This window comes from Melanaphis sacchari, unplaced genomic scaffold, assembly GCF_002803265.2.
Source record: "Melanaphis sacchari strain LSU unplaced genomic scaffold, SCAv2.0 Contig54_pilon_pilon, whole genome shotgun sequence".
Taxonomy (NCBI): domain Eukaryota; kingdom Metazoa; phylum Arthropoda; class Insecta; order Hemiptera; family Aphididae; genus Melanaphis; species Melanaphis sacchari.
Genome location: NW_020271380.1, coordinates 1 through 23,617, shown reverse-complemented (window position 1 = coordinate 23,617; position 23,617 = coordinate 1). Strand labels below are relative to the sequence as shown.

General features: G+C 25.1%; 3 protein-coding genes across 3 annotated transcripts; all 3 read left to right on the top strand.

Annotated features, from left to right (window-relative positions):
* The first annotated feature begins 967 nt into the window (after positions 1-967).
* On the top strand, positions 968-3,104 carry LOC112599639 (metalloendopeptidase OMA1, mitochondrial-like). The gene has a single exon (XM_025346627.1). The coding sequence runs from the start codon at positions 1,803-1,805 to the stop codon at positions 2,703-2,705; it is 903 nt and encodes a 300-aa protein (XP_025202412.1). The 5' UTR covers positions 968-1,802; the 3' UTR covers positions 2,706-3,104.
* A 1,182-nt stretch (positions 3,105-4,286) lies between these two features.
* LOC112599724 lies at positions 4,287-10,317 on the top strand. Its single transcript, XM_025346764.1, has 2 exons — positions 4,287-4,925; positions 9,754-10,317. Exon 2 carries the CDS (start codon positions 9,765-9,767, stop codon positions 10,218-10,220), a length of 456 nt encoding a protein of 151 aa, XP_025202549.1. The 5' UTR covers positions 4,287-4,925; positions 9,754-9,764; the 3' UTR covers positions 10,221-10,317.
* A 3,012-nt stretch (positions 10,318-13,329) lies between these two features.
* On the top strand, positions 13,330-16,405 carry LOC112599715. Its single transcript, XM_025346745.1, has 2 exons — positions 13,330-13,410; positions 15,876-16,405. Exon 2 carries the CDS (start codon positions 15,896-15,898, stop codon positions 16,403-16,405), a length of 510 nt encoding a protein of 169 aa, XP_025202530.1. The 5' UTR covers positions 13,330-13,410; positions 15,876-15,895.
* Positions 16,406-23,617: the final 7,212 nt, after the last annotated feature.

Here is a 23,617-nt window from a genome sequence, read left to right as displayed (position 1 = left end):
CTAGCTTTGTTATTTTCATTTTGAAGAAACATAATAAAAATAATTAAATATATTTTGAAGATGCTTGAAATCTAATTCAATATCAAGCTAGTATTAAAGTAAATAAAAATTTTTTTTTAATCTGGGTATGTTAATATTTTAAATTAAAAATTAAACGATAATATTATTTAACAGTAGGTAACACATATTTTCTTGAGATCGATTTGTAAATTATTGTCAAGTTAGAATTCTATGGAGATAGAACTTGTTGATCAAGTCACTACAATATCAGTTAATGAATATGATAATTAATTTACCATATAGAAGTATCCAGATTTGAATTTTTCATCAATGAAAACTTCTGTCTTCTTATGTACCTACTTATTTGATAAATAAAAGTCTTATTACAGAAGAACATGATTGACTTATGATAATTAAATAAAAAAATTATATTAATATTTAGTGTACTTATTGTTTTATTAACAATATTATATAAATAAATTTTCCATTTTTAGGTATATTCTAACAGTTTTACAAAATAAATATATAAATGGCATAAATTAAATAATAAATAAAAAATTTTAATTTTACAGTTGTGTTTTATGCATTTTTAATTCATGTATTTGTGCTACTCTGAGCATCTGTATTATAATAACAATTAAATATTTATCTCTGTTTCGACTGTTTCAGTGTTAGTTTATAAATGGTGTGGCTATTATTAAATACTAAAATATTTTTAATTATAAGATCAAGTTTTATGCTTATATTTCAATTTCATATTTTAGAATACAACAAATGATTCAATTAAAGAAACATTGAGTCAAAGTTTGACTATCATACCTATAAATGCAAAATAACCTCTGTCTCTTCAGAAATAAAGCAGACATTACTAAACATACTACTGGCTTTATATTACTTACGCAATATGACGAATGCATCACTTGGGTATTTAAAATTACCTATTAACTATCACTGATTTATTGATTAATTTATGAAATACGAAATTTATGAATTAAAAAAAATACTAATAAAATGAAACATAAGCAATTATTATTTAAATTGAGCTAAAGAGTAAAGATAGGTACAACTTATATAGACATTACATTTTTTCTCTAAATATTCGAAAAAATACGTTTCCTACGATACGTATAGTGTTTATACAGCATCACGTTTGCCATCAATGTTTTTTTAACGATTTAAAATAATCTGAATATATTTATATAATGTTTTCTAAATTTTTTTTGAAAAATGTTTCGTTTTTATCAATTCCAACAGCAAGATACTCTATGTCATCTTTTAGTTGTAAGAGTGGTTTGGTATGTAAGACACCGAATCTAATGCTAAAAATATCCAAACAACCCGTTCAGTTGAAAAATCATATTTGGTAATCTATTTAAATTAAAAGGATAGTTTGATTAATAATATTAACTATTATACAATATGGTACTTGTGGTGAGACCGTACAATGAGAGTTACTGTCAGATAACGATTTGAGATACAGATAATTATGAAAGATTCTTCTACTGGCATTACAGCGTTAGTTATACTTCAAACATTATTATATTATAATTTTTCATGAGATTTCACATCACGCCAAATACTATTTTAACTCGATATAGTGGCCAAACACATTACCTATCAAATGTAGTACGAGACATGAGTCACAATCATAAGTTTTTCTCCTTACAAATGAAATATTTCACGAAAGTTAATACATAGTTTTATGTCATTACAATAATAATATATCCATTACAATCATAAATATTATTGCAATATAATTTTACAGTCAAACGAGTAGGCGTGAGTTTTCGTTGTTACTGACTATGATAGGCGGTATGACTGCACGGCGTTGGTGGTTGGCGCAGACGACTGACACGAAACGGAGGTTTGCAGACGCAGCTCGGGCGTACCGCCAAGCAATTGGCATGACGGCAGCCACCGGGCTAGGTTTAATTGGCATATTTTTGTCTCATTGCATGGAGTTGGATCCATGGACGCACCTCTGGCGTCTGTTCATTATCAGCGATCAGATAATCGACGAAATCGCCGATCAAGAAGTGTCTATTATTCTGAGCTCAATGGACAAATGCTGTCTTCTGAGCACAGAACATTCCATTTACAAGCGCGTGGCCGGTGTGACGTCCCGGCTGTTGGAAGCCAACTCAAATGTTAGCGAAATCCGAAAACGTAAGTGGAGTTTGGTGGTGTTGGACAACCCTAAGCTCAACGCATTCGTCATGCCCAATGGGTTCGTTTTCGTATCTACCGGGCTGGCGACCATGGTCAACGATGATCAGCTTTCCATAATAATCGGACATGAGCTGGCGCACTGCATGCTCCGACACATGAACAATTATAACAGCGTCATTTTGGCGGTTCGCGTGTTGTGCTTGTTACCGATAGCCGCAGTCCTTTCGACCACATTGCCGTTAAGTCAGGCGCTATTGGCGGTCATGATGTGCCAATTCGTTTTACACGTGGGCGTCAAGCTGACAAAGCAGAGATCCCATGAGACTGAGGCCGACCGCGTTGGCTTCGAGCTAGCCGCGAACGCGTGCGTGGACGTCACCCAGGGCTACCAGTTCTGGGAATCCATATCTGTTTTAAACGGGCCGCCTAAGCAGTTCTGGTGGATGCAAACGCATCCGACGGACAAGAGCCGGGCACAGCACTTGTATAACTTGATACCTGTAGCCAAGAAACTCCAAAAACTGGCCGGTTGCTAATTAATTGAAACCTTAAAATGTTTGTGCAAATTGTATTAAATTGTATTAAATTGCATTTGCCCTTTATAAAAAATATGATACACGGTAATTAGAGAATACGTTACACATCAAGCTTTCGCCGCTCGAAATATATGTTTTTACGAGTATGTATAAAATGAGCAATGCTGCATTTTGCTATTATGTAATTTCTTAGACCCTCCGCACACGGTAAAACTATTTTGTAATGAGAATCTTTATGAGCAGCGTGAGCGATTTTTGTGTAATTTGTAAGTAATTTATGTATTTACTCCGCATAAAAGTTCGATAACATTTTAGTTTTAAGTGAATTCGAGTTAGGAGAGAACGTTCATTTTATAAAAGTTCTTTAGAAATTAAACTTAAACAATATGTTAAATAATTCTAATGAAGATGATACATATTTCTGATATTTTAATGATTATAATAACAAAATTAAGAAACAAATACGTAATATGATTATTTAAATAATTACAATAGCGTGAAACTAGACTAGCTTTTGTCATAATACCTAGTTTTAAAATTTTACAGAAAAGTCGGTAGTTATACACTCAAGTAGTCAAGTGAATTTGATGATGTTCTCCCAGATATATGCAAAGTGGTCGACCAACTGATCATAATGAATGAATTATCACAATGACACAATGTAAAATAATATTTAAATTCTTTATTTTTTTTAGGTTTTCAGGTGTAAAATATTAATTTTACCGAGCGCGGAAGACGTTATTAAAATATTATATTTTGTAATCAATTATTAACTAATAAAGTTTATTACCTACATTAGTTATTTATAATGTTAAAATATTTACCGAACAATTATACCAGTAAAATTGATAAATTTCTATTAAAGGTTAATTCATGCTTTATAGTACTTAAACCCATTCAATTTTGTAACAATTATTGTCGCAATATTATGTAAAGAAGTTAAGACAAGTATAAAATAAAACAATAGTCTTTGATCAAAGATTTTTGTTACCATAATATTAAATAAAATTAATAATCCTTGATCATGATCATAATATTTAATTAATAATTTCGTCTATAGATCATTATAATTTTATAAAAAATCTCAATTTGTATTATAAACATTATCTATTGACAAAAAAATATAAAATCACAAATTAAGGAATTACTCGATTTTTAGAATAGTAAAAAAAATTTTCATGTAAAATTGTTTTAGTTAATTTATTTTACCAGTAAAATTTTTTCGCGATACATTTAAAAGTTTACAACTGATATGTTGTATTATATTATAAATATTTTATTAACAAAATTGTTAGTTAATAGTTATACTTAGTATAACTAAGTGTCTTGTCTAATATTATTCATATTAATAAAATCCTCTATATTCTTCCATTTGGTATACATTTTTATTGATACAGTTTACTAGAGATAGGCTATATTTTAATAATTACAATATACGTAAATTACATAACAAATTAATAAAAAATTTATATTTATATGTGTATATGTTTTTTTAATATAATAATTCTATTTCCTTAAGGCCGTTTTTTCTAATCTATAAATGTCGTATCGAAATATACAGTCACATAAAATTTGGAAGACTTTATGTATAACATAACGTGTATTTTTAAGAAAAACAACATGTGGTTTACATGGTTGTACCAAAATAGTATAAACTAAATTTTTGCACTAATGCGAAAAAACTGCATGCATTTCTATCTATGTTCAAATTAAACATTTAATTTCACATCACATATTATATGGTACGTTATACACACTGATGATTATATCATTATGAACCGCTTGCTAAAATGATAAATTACATTATCATTTGCCGCATGGAAACTAGGTAGGATTAAGAAATTGGTAGGGATAACTATTTGCACACGATGTACTGTTGGTCAACATAACTAACATAATTGATACAAAAAATACGGCAATTTTACAACCCTGGTGGCCTGAAGGTACCTAGTCCCACCTAAACATTCTGACCAATCGGACCATTGTCTAGTCACGACGGGTCACGGCTTCACGGTCGGTCTTTAATGTAATTGTGCATTGACAATTATATAGGAACCTCATAATATAGTCGTGTATAAACCAGATTGCAGTCGAATATGCTGCAAACGAGTTGCTGATTGTTATTTTATTTCATATTGCCGTTTGCTGTCGGATATTATACTATACTATTGCGATTTTCATAGGAAAAGAATAATTATCACGGATTTTGAATTGTAACGTGTAAGTATTACCTATATTTATTTTATACGCTGACAGAAAACACGCAATATTATACCGATACGTGTAAAACAATATGGCGAACAATAAATAATAGATCGTTACCTACTTATTTATACTTACTAATAAATAAATTATTCAATAAGATGTAAGTTATTACAATATCTCATCAATTGATCGTAAATAATTGACGCAAATAATTTATCAAAAAAACAATATTATTTTCCAGCATAAAGTTTTACATTTAGATCACACATATAAAATACATAGGTAGATATTATGAGAGGAAAAATAAAACCCCCTAAATACCTATATAATCGAAATTCGGTACTGTTTTTCAATAGTTATCTAAGATTTATTTGCCACAAATAATGCCATAAAAGGGTGGAATAATTGTTTCACATCACTTGTAATATAGTATGAACCTTCCAATTTTGCATTTTAAAAATAAATTTGAAAATAAAAGAAACATAAACAGATTTAAAGTTAAATAGAATGTATGAAGTCTCTGAGGAAAAAAATTTGCTAAGGTATAGCAGCTAAAATAAAAAAAAATAATCATATATTAATTATAGTAATAATACAAATATTCATTGTTCATTGCATAAAAATTTTAATTGCAAGTTTAACTATTAGTTTTTTATAATTATATACCTATCTAAACGTATTTTTATTTTATTTTTATAAAATTTAAATTTAAATTTGTGAATTAAACAGAAAACATTTAATTTGAGATCAATTGTCGAGTGGTAAATTGTCATTGTGATCAATTATTTCATATTTGTGGCCAATTTTTGTGCGGTAAATTATTTACAATCAATTGACATGGTAGGTATATCTAAAATTTTAGCTAGTATACGTATTATGTGAATAGGTAGGTAGTAGGTACCTAACCTAACCCATGTGTATCTAATACGATTAGAACCCGATTGAGCACGATTAACCATTTTCTTCACTATCGCATTGAGTACAGTTGTAATTAAGCAATAGGGACCCAAAAACACACGATTGAGCACGAAAATGATGTAACGTTGCCACTTTGTACCATAAAATATTAAACAAAATACATTATTGAACATAAATATTTACGAATAAGGTTTTTATCACATTAAGACAGAATTTGCTATGTCGGTTAATTAAGTATACCTCTCATATATAAAAAAAATAAAAATTTAAATTTCTTTCCCCAATTACTTATTTTTAACGTTCAATAAGTAATTAAGTAGGTTTTCAGCAGGGAGTCAAAACGGGTTAAGATATTTTGGGTTATGGGTTTCGAGTTTGAAATCGGTGAACATTTTTAGCGGGTTTCGGGATCAACACCGAGTAAATTTTTTTGCGAGTTTTGGGTTTAGGATCAACACCGTGTAAAAGTTTTTTGCGGGTTTTTGGTTTCGGGTATAAAAATCAGTTAAGTTTTTGTAACAAGGCCAAAATTAAAATCATTAATAATGAATAATATTTTTCATTTTTTCACAGTTTTAGCAAAATAAGTTCATTAATAATTATAGTTAAAGTAATGTATTAGAAACATTGAAACGAATATGCCATATCGAAGTTTTTTTATAGTTTATTTTATAATTAACTTATTACTTATTAGTTATTAGCCATTAGTAGTTAATTTCTCATTAATCATTAGTTAATTTCGCATTAATCATTTTATTTCACTTATTAGTTATTTATACTTAATCATGTAACAATAGTCAATAATATCTTTATTTCTAATTTCTTCAAATTTCGGTTACGTGTTCAAATTTTAAAACTATGCAAAATCTTATTCGGGTCTCAGGATACGGGTTTCGGGTTTGAAACCGGGGAACATTTTTAGCGGGTTACGGATTTTGTGTTAAAAACCTGGCAAAAATTTTTCCGGGTTACAGGTTTTGGGTATGAAACCGTGTAAACAATTTTCCGGGTTACCGGTTTTACAACCCGGGTTCAAAACCGTTTTGACTCCCTGGTTTTCAGCATTTTTAAATTCAGAGTACTCCTAATAAGCCCATTAGGGTCTAATTTTTTAAATGTTTAGTTATTTTCTACTTTCGTAGGTGTTTTTTGACTAATATATTAATTATTTATTAGTGATCTAAAAATCATGCGTTCTAGTGAAAATCTGACTACATTGTATACATAATTTATTTATTTTTTCGTGCTTAATCGGGTCGTCAAAAAGTTCGGCTGATTATAACAGAGCTCAATCTGGTTATTTTACTTATCTACCCGCGTACTGATAGGGATAATTATTAAGAATAAAAATATGAATTTGCATACTTAAATAATTGTGTCATGCGTTTAGAAACCTAGTTTTTATTAATATAAAATAATAGGGCATCGCCCACTTGCAACAAAATAACAAAAGTATATTTTTTCTGACAGTTTATTTGCGTCAAATTTACCTGGTATAATTATAATAAAGTAATATAATTTTTTCTCAAATAATATTATCAACAATACATAATTTAATCAATCATAATAAATAAATTATAATAAAATATAAATAAATATATTATAAATATCATACATAACATATTATAAACATCCTAATATTTATTGTAATTAAATGCATTTAAATGCAATTATTTTTATACATTCATAAAAACGTGTTTGTATTTTTTTTTTTTTATGATTTTAAAGTCTTTTTTTAATCTTGTTTAACTTGTGCATTTTTTGGAGGGTCGTATAAATTTTTAATAATCTTATTGATTTTAATATAAACATCTGTTTGAACTGTTTTAATAAAAAATTCTAAAAATTTAAAAATGTTATGATGTGATTTAAAAAAATTATTCATTAAAGTGAGAATGGAAAGATTCTCAGTTATAGGTGGTTCTAGTTAAATCAGCTGCACACTCTTGGTATTTTGGATCACCAGCAATTGCATACATAAAATATTAAACACAACTTTATTTGGATCTAGAAAAGTTAAGCTAAATGTAAATTTTAACCACTTGTTATCCTTGTAAACTGAAGTTAACCCTAATTTTTGAATTTTTTTTATTAAGTCAAGTAAAAAAGACAGCCTATAATTTCGGATAATGGCCATACTGATTTCACAGTCAGATGTATAGCTAATTCAAAATCAACAGAGACATATTTTGATTTAAACATTAAATTGAAATTTTACATTGCCCTATTTTTGACACATGATAAAGCAAGTTTATATGTTTCTGTCAATTTATTATTTAAAATACAAAATAATAAAGGTATATAATATTCGTTGATAAATCTATGAATTACAAATAATTGAGTAAAATATTTTGAACAGTACGAAAAAGTTCAGTATATATAAATTGTTTCTGATTTACATAAAAATTTTAAAGTTTTGTAGCAAGTAAATATAATTATATTAGATGATTCTATTATTAATTAATAGAAAATCTTCGTTTTTAGAGCTAGTGAAATGTATATATTTTAATGCTTCATAAACATCAGACACAGATTTAGGATTTGAAGAAAAATATTTTTTACGAGCACGGTAAATACTTTTTCGTACAGCAGATACATCAGATATAATACAATCTAAATTAGTTATATAGTATTCATTTCAGTTAAAATAATTTTCCTAGGACGAATACTTTTATGTCTTCAACAGCCATATGCTTGCATGCTACATTCATATTTTGTCTTGCATATTTAGTTGTAAATTTATTGATTATATATTAGGTAAATTATAGGTAATTTTATAATTACAATTTACACATTTTATTAATATATAAATAAATGTTTGCAATATACCTCGTTTTTTTAATAATATTTCCATCTTGAATTTATATTTTTGCTGAGCATATTTTATTTTAACAACGCTATCGTTTAACATTTTTAGAAGATGTATAATATGCTAAAATATACTTATGGCCATTTTCTACAACCATTTTTTCCTCTTGTGCTTGTTATGAACTCTATTCTTATAATTTATAATTCAAATAATCAAATATTATTTAATATAACGTAATTATATTTATCCAGACAATAATATTATTTAGACATGTAGTGCAACAAAACAAATGTCTGATAAAATCATATTGCGATCGTTCTTTTAAAGAATGACGATACCTATACCCGATAACGGAATATCTACATCGTAGGTGCGACATAATAAAACTGACATAAAACTTTTTTATATCTTTCTATGCATAAATATACAAAGCTTTAAAATCTATAGACTTATAAAAATAACTGTATCATACGTTACAGACACGATGTTTTTTAAATAGGTATACGAATTAACCAATTTGTAAATGTAAAAGATAAATTTGACGTAAATGGGCTGTACCCAAAAAAAATTAATTTTTCTTGGTACAAATTGGTAACCCCCAAATAATATGTGTATTATCGTCAGTTAGAAATTCCAGCAATGAGATAGTTTAACTCTACATTCCGATAGATAGCAGTAATTAAAAGTAATAGCTGAATATTTTTTATTCATAGAGTTGTAAATTCAATCAATGTAATTTGTTAGTGATTTCTAAGCTAATTATCGATTTATTTATTATTAAACATCATATAACCATTGCTTAAGTTACTACTTTTTGATTAAGTGTGTGAATGACGTTCAAATTTCGAAAATATTATGCACATACGCGCTACAAATGTGAAATTCAAATTATTTCATGGTATTAATAGGAGATATGCTTAGGAGACGAATCTATAACCCCCAACTCAATTTTTGGTTTCATGTTTAAGCCTAAAATATATAACATACAAAATCAGGATGCTAAATGTTGCTTTTGCTTATCTGAATTATACATTATCAATAATGAATATCTATTACTGATAATAACTGAATGCTGAAATTAATAGTAACAATCATGCGTTTTAAAATAAATTCCAGACGTTGTTATCATGTCTTCTTCATCGTCAACGTCTAGCGATTCAAGTTGTTCGTCAACGTTATCTAGTAGTGAGCGATTAATGGAAATATGGAAGACGTGTCCCGTAGATTTGATCCAGGACAATGAGGTTTTTGAAATTATATTGAAAAGGGGCATCAGGGATGGAATGTGTGCGCACAATTCATTGGCATCTGCATTAAGCTACTCGGACGTACCAGCCAAGTCAGTAGAAGTTGCAAAAGTAATGAATTTCACGAACACTGCACTTAGGTCATCATCAAGTGCCATAGAGGTGGCCAATATGGCAACCGATTTGGCAATGACGTCCACTAATTTGACCATGTTCGAGGCAGTGGTGAACATTGCGTTGGACGCCGCCGATACAACATTGGCTGCGGTCAGGATGGCACGGATTACATCGCAATTCATCAAACAATCGTTTAATGGCCAAGAATCAGACATATAGTTGTAGAGTTGCACATTGTCATTGTCTACTTTAAAATGCTATTACTCTATCTGTATACTGCAACTATAGTTATATTATACATATATTTCGAGTTAATTAAATTGATAAAATGTATACTTAAAATAACAAATGTAAATTATTTTCTATGTTTACTATAATACAATGACATATTATACAATTTACCTTTAAATTTTGGAAGAGTTTCAAATAAATAATAACCGAACGATAAATTTTTAAGCTGGGCCGATTTTCAATTACCCGACTTTTACAAGTCTTAAATTCCATTAAAAGAAACTGCATCACAACCTGATTTAGACACGTGAATTACTGATTTTCCAATTAATAATTCAAACTCTAAAAAAAATCAAGAATAACTATATTATTTTTGATTATTTGCAGTCATATATATCAAAAACGTTTATGATTTTAATGAAAATGTTAAAATACCTATGTATGATATTTTATATCAATATATCATATTATAAATTGCTAATTTTAATATTACTCGATAGGATTTCATCGTTTCACTAAACATTTTTTTATATTAAATAAATTACCCGAGTATAGATAGTTTTAATACAACCTATCGATTCCTACATTAATTTAAAACTCTAAGTTTAACGGTACAAAGAAAATTCGGAGAAAACATAAATTTTCCAAACAAAAATTAATAGTTATCTTAAAATAGATATACAATTATTAAGATATTTTTAGTTTAATTCAATAAGGTAAAAATATTAAGCATATAACTAAAAAAAAAAAATAATCGATATTTATTATATTTATATTTTATAACTGTATATTTATTAGGTATCACATTTTTATTTTAATATTTTAATAATCTTTAACTAGTTCATTTTTATATAAATGATTATCATTTTAAACTGTTAAACCAAGTCATGACTTATCTACTATTAAAGTTTGGTTAGTCTATTAATCTATGAATATTCATTGTGTCCTTAAGTATAAAAATGTAAACATGCGTTTAATATTATATTACATAGTTACCTGCAGACAATTATTTTTTCACATTAGCATATTATTTAAAAAACAAAATTTTAGAAAATAAACATAACTATAATATAGTCAATAAATAAAGTTGAAGAATAATTAAAACGATCGTTTTTTCCTGCTATTAGAAAGCCATTTATGCATGGTTAAAATATCTTATTTTTCTAATAACATTTAAACCACTGCTGAGAACCCAAAACTTATAAAAATAACAACTTTATGTAAGAAATATATTGTATGCTAAAGTTAACTTTTAATGATATTCACTTTACATTATTAACTAGTCCTCCAATGGTATCTATAAATAGTTGAGATTATTCTTTCTTGGCATCTTTATAAATAATTATGATGTGTCTACTCCGATAATGCAAAATGAATGGAACCCAAAAAAATGAGATATGTTTTAATTTAATAAAAAGTTAAAAGATTAACAGGATATTTATAGTATTATTTATAGTATTTAGTCTCTGTATTTTTGTTTAACTTTTCGTACTGTATCGTATTTTAATTATACAAGTTATAAATGCCAATATTTTTTTTAACTCCATATTTTTACATTTTTCTATCTCCTAAAATTACATTTCGAGTCATAAGCTTACTATTTTTCAATATCTATCATTTTGACCTTTCTATGGCCATTTTCTGATATGTTGCATATTCTTTCGAATAGTATATTAATAAAAATTTATAATTTGAATGTTTCTCATTTTGTAGGATTTTTATTTAATCCTAAAATTATTACACCCTTTTGTAATGTGTAGTTACAACATTTTTTTATAAACATTTTAACTTGGAATTTTGATAAAATTCGACAAAATTTCAATAATATACAGATATTTCTTTTTTTTATCTAAAATTTGAAAATATTATGTAAAACTCTAAGTTGACAATCCCAATATTAACATTTGATAACTGGCTGGAAAATGATTTACAAATTGTGAATACTAATCTGAAAATATTTAAAAATTATAAGCGTATTTTTAGAATCGATAAGACTAAGTCAAAGGTCAGGCAAAAAAATTAAATATTAATTTTCAAATTCTCATAACTAATTTATATTTAATTAAAAAAGTTTTAGCATGTAATGACATTAAGTCTATAATTCTATACCTCAAAAAGGGGACTGCATGATATTTCTTGCTATATCATATTTTGACATTAATGTGTTTTATGACTGGGTGTCAAAAAAAAAAAAAATTGCAACGATTTTTGGAATGTTGCAACAATAATTTTCATAACAACGTATTATTTCGCGAGTTGAAAAAAAAAGAAACATGTTCCCAAGTACACATTTAAACATTTCTTTATTGAATATTTACTAACACAAAATTATACTTCGTACTTTTCCTATTATAAATTATTACCTACAATTACTTATTGGTATAACTAAATAAACTCTAGAATAGGTTTTAAGATCAGTAATATGACATGCCATATAATATGTAAATGATATTATGTTTTCTCCTAAAGGGAGGTACTAAAGGTTTTTTTAACTGGGAAAAGATGAACAACTTTTTTTGTAAATGAAGTGGGCAATTATTTGCGGATTCTAAATATAAATTAGAAATTATTTGCAATAAATTTATAAATTCGCCAGTCTATTAATATAATGTTTATATTACATTAATACCGTTTGCTAAAAAGATGATATAGTATCTATAATCAGTCACGACTTATGTTATAACTTAAAAGAGTGCTTACATATTATATCTGTTTATAAGAACATTTTTAATACAATAGGTACACGTTGGGTTATTTTGTACCGGCCCGATGGATATAATATGACACCGGCCCACTGTGCAAATGCACAGTAACACAGTAGCCCTGCCCGCTACTGGCAATTAGGTAGTAATCAAAGATACATGGTGTGTAGTCAGGGCCTGCAGGAATGAAATAAAAAATTACTATATTTACAAGCTCATACCTGCTTTTTATCAACCACCTATACACTACGTTATGTACATTGTTTGACCACTTGTATCACAACCTTACTTTCCATTTGGTATCGCTTATTATATTTTATGTATACCTTGTAACAACTATATCCTGCGAACACGAGTTACGGGTAATTAATTAACTCCGTTGTGTCGCGTTTGCAGTCGAATATTATACTACAATATTATACGATTTTACGTCAATTAAGATAATTACCATCAAGGATTTCATTAAATTTTAACTAGTAAGTACAACCCATATTTATTTTATTGATACATTAAACGACTTATCTGATCATTGCAATGAACAGATAGGTACGTGCATTTAAAATATAAAATACGAACGATATGTATCATATTATTTAGATGGTTGATGGATAGTACTTATAGATATGCGTAAAATCAAATGGTTTAAAATGTTAACTAACATAGATACAAATTGAGATACTTAACTCCTCCCCCCCCCCCCCAAAAAAAACAATTATTTAACTCCCTGAAAAATGTATAATATCTTCAAATAAGATGACCGATAGGTATGTGATGTTTAAGTACAGAATACATTTAATTTAAATTAAATTTATTCCGTACTTTAAGGACTAAAGGTTTATGAAAAATCATGTATTGTAATGAAAAATAAAATGATAAAGCTAGCCATTAGGTTAATTGTTAATATAGTATAATAAAGACAACAATAATAAGTCTTTATAAGCTGAAGACATATCTTATCATCGGAAAAATCACAATATTTTATATTTATAAGTCCAATGGGATTACGATTCCCAACTCTCCCACACCCAGAGGTAAACAGTAAACACTAATAAGTAGGGCTTGGAAGTAGGTGCATTTAACATATTTTTTTAGAGCTTATTAGACGATGCTCTCCTGGCCACAAATATGTTTCATATAAACATGTAAATCTAAACAACTAATTTTGATTTTGCATTTTTTGGCTTGTTTTACTTTTTAAGTCATTCCTTGTCATTTTTGTCATGTATTAGTCATATTTGTATTATTTTTAGGCCATTTTTTAATGTTTTTAAGGTCATCAACTTCCGAGACTTACTAATAAGTGTTCTTTTCTGAGTTAAAAGTGTAACTTTTAATTTTATTGCTAGTTTCGAATAAGTAAACATCACGTGTTTGATATTTTAAACTTTACTAAACTTAAACCAACTAAATTAACTAATCCTAATAACCTTAAATTAAAAACTTATTCGAATGGTATTGATTTTAATTTATTACCTCACTTAGCCTTTCCTAAAACGTTTTCTAACGACGTGTTGTCGTGTTATTATTTTTATTATTATTATTATTATTTTGTATTTATATAATTTAATTTCATCAACCTTTTTAAAATTATACAATTCTCGGTTTTATTAACATGTCTATCATACGTAGGTACAATTATTATTTATTATAGATAATATATATTATATATATTTTTATTTCGTATTCGTTTTTCATTTTATCTATACTTAATCAGTGGTCAACGACATCTTTGCTGACCACAAAAATAGTTATCGTACATATTCAAGTGCACTGTGCACATAAATATTATGTATTATTTTATACAAATATTGTAAATAAAGTAATGAGACTGATATCGTAGCTTGTTATATGACAACACTAATGACATTCCGTTTGAAAAGGTTTGTAGATAAACATTTAATGTACCTTAAGTACGAGTTTAAACTTCGTAGTGTCGCGTGTTGGTCTGTGACAATTATTTTCGTAAACCAATTTTTTTTAGTACGTTCTGAAAATGAGTGACAACAATTTTGATTTTTGAGCAACGGTGTGCTATCCGATTTTGTTTCAAACTTGGACACAGTGCAACAGAAACTTTCAAGGGCTCAGGTTTTTAGATGGTTTAAGGCATTTTCTGAAGGCAGAGAGGCGATTGAAGATGAACCTCGCAGTGGAAGACCTTCAACTGCAAAAACTGATGAAAACGTCATCAGAGTTCGAGATCTTGTCCGATCCGATCATCGGTTGACCGTCAGAATGATCGGAGAACAGTTAGGATTGACTCAAACATCAAAAACACCTGGGTGCTGCATCATGACAATGCGCCTTGTCACACAGCCATTTCAATCAACCAGTTTTTGGCAACCAAAAATATTCCTGTGGCCCCTCAATCCCCTTATTCACCCGACTTGAGCCCTTGTGACTTTTTTCTCTTTCCACGAATAAAGATTCACCTTAAAAGACGACATTTTGGGACACTAAAAAATATTCAATCATCTGTGACCAATGAACTGAAAGCTATTCCAGTAACTGAGTTCCAGAACTGCTATAAACAATGGAAACATTGACTCCAGCGCTGTATGGATTCTCAGGGTAACTACTTTGTAGGAGACAATGTAAAGTAGTCATTTTAGTTTAATAAAAAAATTTTAAAAAATCAGTCTCATTACTTTATTTACAAACCTCGTAGGTACATAAATATTAAATTACAACGAAAAACATATTATTAATGATTAAATTAAAATGTGAAAAATTTTGTTAAATAAATAATTCTGAAATATTTATATGGATGTTTGTAATTGTAAATTATAGATAGAATGGGTGCAAAAATAAAGCTCTCCGTAAGCTAATGATCTGTATTATGTTTATAATTTTAAACTGTATCTACTAACCTAGGTTGTTAAACCATTCATATAACTATATAATAACTAATATTATATTATATAATAATCTTTCATTTCAGAATAAATTGCAGACATTGTTATGATGTCGTTTCTTTCTTCATCAAGTGATGACTTAAGTCAGTCACCAAGGAAGTACTATTTAGATAGGCAACACGAGACAATTGACACCAATAACCATGAGAATCATGATAGTTCCAAGGATAGTAGAGACGGGTTGTTGTTGGACATGTGGCGCACGTGCCCGGTGGCCATTATCCGATCCAATCCAGTAATGCGCATTATTTATGATAGGGGCTTCGTATCTGGATTTTTCAGGCACAACTCGGAGCAGTCTACAGTGACGTCAGTGGTTACACCACCAACAGAATCAACGAAAGCTACGGCAGAAGTAATATCTTCGAGCGCCAAGTTTGCATCACCGTCAGATGCGGAAGTGGTAACCAACTTAGTAACCGATTTGACGGACGGGTCCGCCTTGGACAACGCTATTGAATCCGCCTTGGACAACGCAGTAGAGATCGCGGAAGCCTCGAAGACGGTTGCCTTCATGGCCCAAACTATATTTCATCATAATAATAAACAACCGTAATCTAGACGGTTCTAACATAGATTTATGTATAATTAGTATATACATTATAATTATACATATATGATATATATATTATTTGTATACTGCAATTTTGAGTTGTACCGCAACCTTGATTATATTATATTATATTAAAATGCATACGTTTTAAGTTCATTTAATAAAAAAATTATACCTATTTAATACATATATATATATATATATATGAGCTGATCGGAAACAGGCGATAATACACTAATATAAAACAAGATCTTATTCATTTAAATTTATGATAATAAACAATATTTTTAAAGTTGAATATAAAATAAAATAGGTAACAATAAATTATAAAAACCACACCAATATGTCACGCCATCGAAAATATAATCCTCTACAACTTTTATAAATGATTTTACCCTAAGATTAAAACATTAAAAACGATTTTACGTGATTGCGTTGTGTAATTAATTGTGTGTCGCGCATTGGTCTAAAAGAAAAACAAAATAAATATTACGCTGAAATTTTTGAAATGTTAGTACCTATTTAAAGTTACTACAATTAGATATTTCTATTGATAAACGTATTATAGTATTACTATATTAGATTTATTTTTGAGTATCTAATTGACTGTACTGTGTGGTCAAGTTCCACAGTGGTGCTGAAATAAAACAATACTACAAAATACTTAGTGATTATTAACATTTTAAAATATAATGACAGATAAAACATATACCATTTTTAATTCTAAAAATATCAATCGATAGTAAAGTTATCAATTAACTACTAAAAAATAAAAATGTATTTTGCTTATAAAGATTTACCATTTACTCGTATATCATAATGATATCGATTACCAATATGTTAGATTTCAATTTCATGAAAAAATTAATCTGGCACTCATCACAATATACTTTATCAAATTTAAAGTATCTATTAATTTCACTAAAAAGATGGAATTATTGTTCAAAAATAATATTATTAGTGGTATTTTAATTATCTACTTATTTTTTGAAGATGGTAAATATTTTTATGATATTATTTTATTTATAATATATTCTTATTCACGTAACAAAATAATTGAATAGCAAATTATTTTTAATAATATTTCTGCTTAAAATGAAGAATATAATCTAAAAAATGTTAACGATAATTTATACAGTATAAGTGCGATAGATCTGAACCTTTGATTGTACATCATTTCTGTGATGTTATTCTTTAATTTACCTTTAAGGATGCTATACAATATTATACATTTTTCTTAGAAATTTAATTAATTTATTCAAGTAACTATTAAACTTAAATAGGTAACATCTTTGTGATAATATTTTTGTGTTAATAGTAAAATAATATTAAAATCATATATAATTGAATTTTTACCATCATTTATATCAATAAATTTATGCAGATTAAAGAATTTAATTTAATTATTAAGATATTAATAAATGTGTAAAAATAAAGAACACCTTAATGTATGTGTTTTTTTTTTTTTTTGATATGTTTGTTACTGTTACTAGTCACAATTTAATTATGTAGTATTTTTGCATCTATACAGCTAGTCTATGAATACTAATAAGTAATAAGTCAATTGATTGCTTTAGCGTATTAACAATTACAAATAAGTATACAACTACCATGCATCACTAAATAACAAATATAATATATACCTATTTAATATTGAAACATTCGAAAGCTTTAATAAAAATTCTTAACTTCTGTAATATGAAATACGATATACATTATACATTATTAGTATACATTATTAGTTTAATGTTGGTTAGATTTTACTTAGTTGTTTCAGATAATATTTAATAAAAATCATTTGAACAGTTTAAATATGCAAAACTTAATAATTTAATATTTTTTTTATTTATAAATTAATAGACATGATATTCAAAATATATCATCTAATACTTTACACTTGACTTTCTGAATCACCTGATCTTACGCCATGCAACTATATATTTTAGGAATATGTTAAAGACACTGTAAATTTACTTCTATTTTCATCAAATAGTTGCTAAAAATTAGAGCAGTAATTTACAATGAAATGAATTAGAGTTCTGATTAGTTATTATTTGTGTAATTAAAGAAAATTACATAGAATTATTAGTATTATCACAAATTTGAAATATTATTATTTTATTAGTTTTATTAAATGTAGCACATGTTACACTAAACCTAACAAATTAAAAAATATAACCATTTGAAATCAAATGAATCATTTTGAATAATCCTGTATAATAAGCATTATTTTATTTTATTTTTAATTTAATATTTAAAAGCTAAGCTGGAATGATATAATGGATCGTAAAATAAAATTATTATAATTGTTCATTTGCTAACTAGTAATTTTATTAAATTTAAAATATTTTTTGAATTTAAAAGTCAAGTATCATATTTTTTGAAGTATATATGATCTAGTCTTATAAATTGATTTAAATAATTTTAGAAATATAAAATAATTATTCTCAGACATAATTTAAAAATGTTTTGAAGAAATATGAATCAGTGATGTAGGTAATAAAATGCTTGTAAGTATAGATACATACAATAAACCACAATCAAACATGTTGCTTTGCATTGCAAATTGCAGTATTGAATCATTAGCATATATAGTACACACATTGCCATTTATTCAAGTTAAATTTCAAACTTTTTTTGTTAAAATAGTTTAAAATATTATAGCATGAATGATAAATATGTTAATTTAAATTAAAAAATAAAATACTCTTTCTTATCATCCAGAGAAAGAAGTGAGTCAAAAATAATTATCATTTGAAGTTTAAAATTAATTATACCTAAAATTTAATATTTTCTTCTAAAATGTATCTTTATGATAATCAAAACTAAATCCATTTTTCAAGTAAGTATAAGTTTCATTTTTTTTTATATATTTTAATAGTATAATTTTGCATACCTTAAAAATATTCCTTTATACCAGATGAGAAAATATAGAAGATACTTTACTTTTCTATTATTAATAATTAAGTATCCGATCACATCATCAATTATAAATGAACTAATTTACTCACAAAGCAATACAGTTTTAAAACTATTTAACACAGTTAAAAGATTTAGTTTCAAATTTGTCGATTCTATTTCTTTAAATTCAGTATCAATTACACTAATAACATTACTTTAACTTACTGTTACATTTTATTTTTTTATCTTACACGTTATCTTTAACATTGTTGATTTATCTAAAATTTTCTTTTATTTTGAATAATAATTTATCAGCATTTATTCATGTCTACATTGATATCACCTCGTCTAAAAGCTTTTCTTCTTCCTCTGGTTTTTTTTTTTAACTAATAATTTAAAAAAAGTTTTCTGATGTGTGATTATCAGACATCAGTTGAAAAAAATTTGACAGCCATATTATGATAAGAAACTCCTATACTTTTACTATACATATAAATATTTATTAGATATTAAAATTGTTATAAATAAAGGTTAATAATCTAAAAAATTCATTTGCTGATCTTTTATTTATGTTTAAAGCTATAAATTTTTATTAAATAACTTATAATGAAATAGTATACATTTAATATAATATACTTTATAGTTACTACATTTTAAAATAGGTAGATATAATACCCAAGTAACAAACTAGCATTTAATTAATGTTACATAAATATTTATTTTTAAACATACAAATATATAATTATATAACATTAATTAAGTATTATTTATTGATTAAGGATACATTTTTTAACATTTACCAATATTAATTAATTATTGAATGAACCAAATTTATTTGTTTACTTAATATTGTAATCTAATATTAAGATAAGATTTTTTTACCAATATTTATTACATGTATTTAACAAATATTTAATCAATATATTAATATATATAACATACATTTATTAATTAATATTACTCAACCGTTTTAGTTTTCAAATTATTACTGCTTAGTGATCAATTGTTCAGATTAATTGCCTTTTGTAAAATACTCCTTTAGTAAAAGTAGAAAAATAGGTACTTTCTTAATATATAAAATATTTTAATGTCTGAAAGTAAAATATAATAAAAACATCCACACACTTTCATATATGAGATAGAAAACCAAATAAGAAAACATAAAATGCAAAGGTTAATTAAAATTGTTAAAAATGATATTTATTTACTTCTAAAAATTTTTAACATAATAATTTAATAACATGAAATTAATTCAATTTTTATTTTATTGTTGAGTATTATCAGTTCTAAATGTAAATTTTAAGTTAAAAAATGATGTTTCTTCAGCCTCTGAAATTAGTTTTTTTTTTAATTTACAGTAATTATGTAAGTATTTATAATAAGATATTAAATAATCAGTAAATTTCTTGTTTATTGGGTACCCTAAATTTCAGATTTGTTTTTTTCTTTAATGAAATGTACTTGTAACATTTAAAACAATGACGTTAACAAAAATGTGTGCAGATAATTTAGTTCAAAGTAGCTATATGACGATCAAAGTAGTAGTGTATTTTTCAAACCAAAGATTAGGTCAATCTAAACTAACTTGTAGGAAGCAGGTATTTATCATACTTAAAAAGTGTAAAATTTAAGTTAATATTGATTAAAATAATAATATAGTTTTAGTATAGTTATAGCATATTAGTTAAGTACAATAATATAATACCTTCAATTTTTATTTGGAGAGGGAGACCATCCATTTTTCTTTTTCAACAGATTTGTTTGAATTTTCTTATTTTTCTCATGTGTTGAGTCAATGCCATTTCCATCAGAATCTTAAAAAATATATAAACATACTATGTATATTTTATACATAAATATAATCTATAACATTAACAACTAGCTTACTGCATATAATATAATATGTATTTAATTGTAGCTAATAATTGTAAAAAAATACTTAATAGGTAAATATTAAAATACTTACATATTCAGACCATAAGTTAATAATATATTATAATAACAAAATTACTAAAATAGTTTACTTAATTAAAATTAATTTAAATTATGTTATCCGAGTTATATACAGGACATTCCACAAACTTTTTTGAAGAGAATATGTTTATTTTAATTCGTTTCTTATTAATGTCATCATCAAATAAGTCTGATGTCAATTCAGCTTTTTTAGCTTTGAATCTTGCTTCTGCTAAAGTTTCTAGCAATAAAATGTAGACCAAGTGTCAATATAGAACTATTTATTTGATTCGCTATTACATTTTTTATTTATAAATAAAAATATTAATTATGAATTAAAAATGAAAAAATTTTAACTCACTTATATCAGAACAAAGCATTCTTATTTTAAAATAAGTTAATTCTTTATTATTTAGTTTATATTTATATATTTGTATTATATTGACATTTTAAACTAAAAAATATACAATTATGTATACTTAATAATTTACATGAAATTGTATAATACTGTTTTTAATTTACATGAAATTATATTATATTGTTTATAATTTGTAATATATTGTTTTATAACTTGTATTATATTGACATTTTAATTTATAATATATACAATTATGTTTTTAATAATTTACATGAAATTGTTTTTAATTTGTATTATATTGTTTTTTAATATGTAATTCATTGACATTTTAAATTATAAAATATACAATTATATATTTTTAATAATTTACATGAAATTGTATTATATTGTTTTTAATTTACATGAAACTGTATAATATTGTTTTTAATTTAAATTAAATTATGTTATATTGTTTTCATTTTGTATTATATGGTTTTTTCATATGTATTTCATTGAAATTTTAAATTATAAAATATACAATTATATATTTTTAATAATTTACGTGAAATTATATTATATTGTTTTTAATTTGAATTATATTGTTTTATCATATGTATTTCATTGACATTATAAATTATAAAATATACAATTATATATTTTTAATAATTTACATGAAATTGTATTATATTGTTTTTAATTTACATGAAATTGTATAATATAGTTTTTAATTTAAATTATATTATATTAAATGGATTAAATTTGTATTATATAGTTTTTAATATGTTTTTCTTTGACATTTTAAATTATAAACTATACAATTATATATTTTAAATAATTTACATGAAATTATGTTATATTGTTTTCAATTTGTATTATATTGTTTTTTCATATGTATTTCATTGACATTTTAAATTATAAAATATACAATTATGTATTTTTAATAATTTACATGAAATTGTATAATATTGTTTTCAATTTGTATTATATTGTTTTTTCATATGTATTTCATTGAAATTTTAAATTATAAAATATACAATTATATATTTTTAATAATTTACATGAAATTGTTTTATATTGTTTTTAATTTGAATTATATTGTTTTATCATATGTATTTCATTGACATTTTAAATTATAAAATATACAATTATATATTTTAATTTTACAAGAAATTGTATTATATTGTTTTAATTTAAATTATATTATATTAAATTGTTTTAAATTTGTATTATATGGTTTATTCTATGTACATTCATTTATTTAAATTATAAATATACAATTCTATTTTATAATTACATGAAATCCTATATTATATTGTTTCAATTAGAATGAAATTATATTATATGTTTTTAATTTGTATTACATTGTTTTAATATGTTTATCTTTGTTATTTTAATTATAAACTATACAATTATATATTTTAAATAATTTACATGAAATAGTGTATTTAATTGTTTTAATTTAAATTAAATTGTATTAAATTGTTTTAAATTTGTATTATATGGTTTATTCATATTAATTCATTGACATTTAATTATAAAATATACAATTATAATTTTAATAATTTACATGAAACGTATAATATTGTTTTAATTTAGAATTAAATTATATTATATTGTTTTAATTTGTATTATATGTTTTATTCATATGTATTTCATTGAAATTTTAAATTATAAAATATACAATTCTATATTTTATTTATGTAAGTATATGTATATATTGTTTAATTTGTATATTGTTTTTAATATGTTTTCTTTGTATTATTTAAATTATAAACATACAGATATATTATTAATATTTTACAAATTGTATTATATTGTTTTAATTTAAATTATATATATTAAATTGTTTTAAATTTGTATTATATGGTTTATTCATATGTAATTCATTGACATTTTAAATTATAAAATATACATTATATATATTTAATAATTACATGAAATTATAATATAGTTTTTAATTTAAATTATATTATATTAAATTGTTTTCATTTTGTATTATATGGTTTTTCATATGTGTTTTCTTT

Coding starts and splice junctions, on each gene's coding strand:
- LOC112599715 (XM_025346745.1), top strand. CDS start 15,896: ATGATGTCGTTTCTTTCTTCATCAAGTGATGACTTAAGTCAGTCACCA.
- LOC112599639 (XM_025346627.1), top strand. CDS start 1,803: ATGATAGGCGGTATGACTGCACGGCGTTGGTGGTTGGCGCAGACGACT.
- LOC112599724 (XM_025346764.1), top strand. CDS start 9,765: ATGTCTTCTTCATCGTCAACGTCTAGCGATTCAAGTTGTTCGTCAACG.